Source organism: Phaenicophaeus curvirostris, chromosome Z (genome assembly GCF_032191515.1).
Source record: "Phaenicophaeus curvirostris isolate KB17595 chromosome Z, BPBGC_Pcur_1.0, whole genome shotgun sequence".
NCBI lineage: Eukaryota > Metazoa > Chordata > Aves > Cuculiformes > Cuculidae > Phaenicophaeus > Phaenicophaeus curvirostris.
This window is the reverse complement of record NC_091431.1, coordinates 36569082-36574446: the sequence shown is the minus strand read 5'-3', so window position 1 is coordinate 36574446 and position 5365 is coordinate 36569082. Positions and strand designations below refer to the sequence as shown.

Genomic DNA, 5365 nt, shown 5'->3' with positions numbered 1-5365 from the left:
TAAGCTGACAATAGAGGAATTTCACTTAGCTGGTTATACAACGCCTTTGAGAGAATGATTCTTTATACTGCTTTCAGCTTAGGTTTATTCAAGAACAGGAGCAGGAAGGACTACTTAGCAAGGTTTATTCTTTGGAAGTTGCAGAAGATGAAGACTGCAATGGTAGCTTTTGATTAAGACTATTTCTCTGCCTTTTAAAGGAAGAGATGTGACAATCCTCATGAAGTGTTACTCCACAATGCTAGTGCTCCTATAAAAACTGAGGATAGGCTAAAATAGTAGTGCCAGCACTCATACTAAAGAAAGAAGGATTCCACCTTCTGTCAGCTGAAACTTGACTAATACAAGGGTATTTGAAGTATATTTTAAGTTCTAGAGAAGTCTTAATTTTGATGTTGGTAGGTAGAGAAGAGTAATTGAAGGGTAGCCAGTATCACAAGCATCATCCTTTGGAAATACGTATTTGTTATGTATTTAAGACTAGTATCCTTCCTTTGTTAATTTCAAATGTGATGAAATCAAGTGAGCAAGCGTGTGATAAGTTATAAAGCATGTTAAAACTTTCTTTAAATTATGTCATTGTGTTTGATGTCACGTGGCAAACCGAAGTGGTAACTGTGGTAACTTTTTAGATTTCAAATTCAAAACATGGTACCTGATACTTCAAAGATACCCTTCTATGCTTTCAGCTACTTACCTTAAAGGTTAGAATTTTAGTTTTTCCAGTCTGATTGACTTAACTATACACCTAAAACAGGCTTGGAACAAATGTCCACCTCCTTAAGATAAATTAGAAATCCAGGATAAAATAAGTACAGGTGTAACTCTGAAAACAAAGTACACTTTTTAGTAAATGAGCTGTTTCTATAATGCTGTTAGTCACAGTATTTTGTGCTGTCTGCCTGCTGGTGGCTTGAATTACAAAATATATGGTTATAGTACTTGCTTAAAATACTGCTGATACTTGTAGCTGTGCTAGACATTTGTGCAGTGATCTAAACTTTCCTCCCACCTACCACACTATGGATCAATGTCCTCAGTCAGTTTGCAGTGCTGTGGGCAGAGTGGTAGACGCAACGTGCAGTACATCCCAGTGGCAGCTTTATTACCAGAAAAACCCTGATGTCAGGTCTTGTTTTCTTACATGTGCCTGTTCCGAGATTTGCAAGTACCCAGCTGAAAGTTGCAGTCTTGAGAATTAAACGCTAAAATGTTACTGGAGTAGCTTAAAGAGAAGGAAAGTGCGTGGGAGAAAAATCTTACGCTGAACAGCCTACAGCAAAACCCAGAGTTGACAGAGCACACACAGTTCTTAAACAGATTTTCTTGATTTTCTTACCAGTTTTTAAAGTAGTGTTTGTTCTTAGAACTGTTCAGAAAATTACTTGGAGGCACTAATTTTTTCTTGAAAGTATTACAAATGTAAGGACCTGTATCTCTCACATACTTCGATATTTCATTAACCTGTTAATTTATAGATTATAGTTTTGGAAGATATTATCTATAAACTGTAATGGCTTTTGCAGTTAGAGGTTGATTTGGAATTCAAACCTGCACTGAATCATTAGGCAATAGTAACTTAAAACTTGTGAGTAGAAATGGCATTTGAGTATCAAAATAAGTTGTTCGACAGTATCCTGTTCTTGATCAGTTTATCTGCATGGGGTAGTACTTACAAACAAATACACTCAATTCTTTAATGCAGTTCTAGACTACAGTTTTCTCAACAGCAACAGTTGTAGCAGCTGCAAAACTGTGCAGCAATCCCTTCAAGGGGTACTGAAACAGAAAGAAAGATCCTTAAGGGGAAACAGGACTAACAAACAAAAATAACATAATGCATGTGAAATAAAGATGAAAATAAGATTGCCATATTATAAATCTTGTTGAAACTCAGAGTTGCCACACATTTCCACATAAAATCAATTGCTGAATCATAAAAACAAGTGTATTCAAACAATACTAACACAGCACTGCTGTGCTTTTAGATGTATGCATTTGCAATGACTTAACACAAATTAGCTTTAGAGGTAGATGGTACTTATTGCCCTTTACCTTAAAAAGCTATTTCATCAATTCAGTTACACCTGTTCTCACAACTGAATATAGAGTAACTATGCTATACTAATTTATTTCTCCCCTTCTTATCAGTCCTGAGCTCACCTGCAGGATGTTGAAGAAACTGTATCTCACATAAAAAATCTTAAAAGGCTCCAGGAACTGCTTTCCCATTGAGAGGTCATAGCATGACTAACATCCAGGAAGTAAGTGGTAAGTTACAATGAAATCTGTGTTGCTGCTGAAGTGAGCATAAAACATTCTTGTCAAACTCTAAAGTGTGAATTAATATTAAATACTTGCTTCTCAGTAACCTATCTGATTTATTGGCTTTAATTCTGTCACTTGAAGCTAAGTAAGGTCATTTCTTACTGAGCTGTGGTTTGTAATCTTAGTACTACAGTTGGCAGAAGACAGGAAATAGCATGTCATGAAAATTATCTGCCTCTTCTAGTCTTTTTCTGAAACAATAAACTAATTTAATTCAATAATTTTTAATTTTCAACAGAATTATTTTTGGCTGAACTATGTAGCCTTTTACTGTTACTAAAAAACAATGTAATTATTAACCGGTATTTTCTTTAAAGTACCTTTTAGTATTTGAATGACAATTGTATTTAATTTTGTTTTAGGATTTTTTTGTCCACCTTCCTGAAAAACTCACCAAATTCCTGAGAAATACAAACTTTTTTTTCTGAAGTTACTGAAGTTGATATGAGCAGAGTGGAGGGCGGTTTTTTTAGCCCTGCAAAGAAAGCTACCTGATATTTGAAATGCTGAAGAGGAAATTACGGTTTTGCCACAACTTGCGGTTCAGGCTTTTCTTGGGTCTAACTCTTATTTTGGTAATCATTTCAGTTTTGAAAGTTAACCAGAAACAAGATTTCTTAAATCGGAGACATCTAGAGCTGACAAAAGAAGACCCTTTTGGCAGTGTTAACTGCACCAAGATTATAGAGGGGGATATAGAAGAAATTCAAAAGGTAAAGCTTGAGATGTTGTCAGTGTCTTTTAAGAAACGCCCCAGACTAACAACAAATGATTATATTAACATGACAGCAGACTGTGCCTCCTTCACAAAGACTAGGAAATACATCATGGAACCTCTCAGCAATGAAGAAGCAGAATTTCCAATTGCTTACTCAATAGTGGTTTATCACAAAATTGAGATGCTTGATAGACTTCTAAGAGCAATCTATGCTCCTCAGAATTTCTACTGCATTCATGTTGACAAGAAGTCTCCAGAATCCTTTTTTTCTGCTGTGAAGGGAATAGTCTCGTGTTTTGATAATGTCTTTATTTCCAGCCAGTTAGAGAGTGTTGTATATGCCTCATGGAGCAGGGTGCAGGCAGATATTAACTGCATGAAAGATCTCTACAGAAGAAGTTCAAACTGGAAATACCTAATAAATCTCTGTGGCATGGACTTTCCTATAAAGACCAACCAGGAAATAGTAGAGAAATTAAAAGCCCTTAAAGGTGAAAACAGCTTGGAAACGGAAAAAATGCCTGTTTATAAAGAAGTAAGGTGGAAAAAACACCATGAGATTATTGATGGTAAAATAAAGAACACAGGCATAGACAAACAACTACCACCTCTCACTACTCCAATTTTTTCTGGTAGTGCCTATTTTGTAGTTAGCAGAAGATTTGTAGAGTATGTATTAGAAAGCCCTAAAATACTTAAGTTCATTGAGTGGGCAAAAGACACTTACAGCCCAGATGAGTATCTGTGGGCAACAATTCAGAGAATCCCTGACGTCCCGGGTGCAGTTTCTTCTAGTGATAAGTATGACGTATCCGACATGAATGCACTGGCCAGGTTTGTCAAGTGGCAGTACTTTGAAGGTGATGTGTCTAAAGGTGCACCCTACCCACCGTGCAGTGGAGTTCATGTTCGCTCTGTCTGTGTTTTTGGGGTGGGAGACCTGAACTGGATGCTGCGAAACCACCACTTCTTTGCTAATAAGTTCGACATTGATGTTGACCCTTTTGCAGTGAAATGTTTGGAAGAGTATTTGCGACACAAAGCTTTGTATCTGCAAAAGAACTGAAATACTGCATACTCTTGTGATGAAGCATAGGGACAAGTAGTATACAGCTATGTATTTTAACATGTAACACTGATGGTCGTGATGCTGATGATAGGTATCATGGTTCTTACCGTGTTAGTATGGTGGTAATGATGTCCTCCCTGCCTTGTCTGTGGTCAAGAGGGAGAGAAGGCATATCTCAAGTGAATATGGGGATACTTTTTGTTGCACAGCAAGGATTGGAACTTTGTGTACAAAATAAAAGATGGCAATTTTTGATGGCCAACTATTTGGAATATTTATTATATAAAGGTGTAATTAATAGACTTCCTTTGGCTAAACTATTTGTTTTAAGTCTTGGAAAATGCTTGTCATTCTTCATTTTTATTCTGTAAATTTAATGCTAGCTGAAAGGGAAGGATAGAGCAGGAGGAGAAGGGAAAAAAAAGAAAAAAGCAGCTGGCCTGCACCAACTTCGTACTGAGTACTGAAAGGTCTCCGGAAAATAACTTTAGAATTGATCTGAAAACTAAACAAAAGGGACTATACCAAAGCAAACTGTTATCACTTAACTTAAATCTGATTGCTGTAGTTCTGTAATATGTAATTCTTAATCCTCCTGAAAATGTCATCTACAGCATGAAGCATTAAGAACTAGTTTTAAATTTTTTGCAGCCAAACCTTGCTTTTGTACTCTTAAAGCCCTCTGATAATGTGATATAAAGTTTATACACTAGTTTGTAATTACATCTTCTCAGGGAAACTTCAGTTTTGTGCCTGATGAGAGTTAGAGTTGTAATTTTACACTTCTTATTGTATCAGGAGTCTTGCTTTTGCATCCAAAATGACTCAAGTTTCTCAAAAACTTGAAAGAAGAACTGCAGTAGTGTGTAAATGTCACTGATGGAACTGCTAGTTTCTGCTTTCTGTCAAGCTCAACTTGCATAACAGATTCTTTTAACTATGAGTATGAAAAAATAAAGTTATTTTTCTAAATTATGTCACCTCTTCCTGCAATTGGAGTCCTTCTAAAAGCACCACAAAAAATCTTGATGGTGAAGATCTTGGTTTTTTTTACTGACGTGTTTTTCAGAGCTGCAGCTGAGACAAGTCCTACCTTTTTTCCATATGTTAATTCATTCATGTGTCTGTGCTTGTTTAGGTTTAGCTGGTGCAACTTATTTTTATTTATTTGCAGTTCTTGGTGAAAGGGAAAGGAGGAAATCTGGATGAATTGTACTCTGGGTTAGGTCCCACATAAGTATGGTGATGAG

The 5365-nt window shown here is 36.3% G+C and overlaps 1 protein-coding gene across 1 annotated transcript; it reads left to right on the top strand.

Annotated features, from left to right (window-relative positions):
• Window positions 1-2154: 2154 nt before the first annotated feature.
• On the top strand, window positions 2155-5090 carry GCNT1 (glucosaminyl (N-acetyl) transferase 1). The gene is made up of 2 exons (XM_069880832.1): window positions 2155-2271; window positions 2691-5090. The coding sequence occupies exon 2, from the start codon at window positions 2832-2834 to the stop codon at window positions 4110-4112; it is 1281 nt and encodes a 426-aa protein (XP_069736933.1). The 5' UTR covers window positions 2155-2271; window positions 2691-2831; the 3' UTR covers window positions 4113-5090.
• Window positions 5091-5365: the final 275 nt, after the last annotated feature.

Coding starts and splice junctions, on each gene's coding strand:
- GCNT1 (XM_069880832.1), top strand. CDS start 2,832: ATGCTGAAGAGGAAATTACGGTTTTGCCACAACTTGCGGTTCAGGCTT.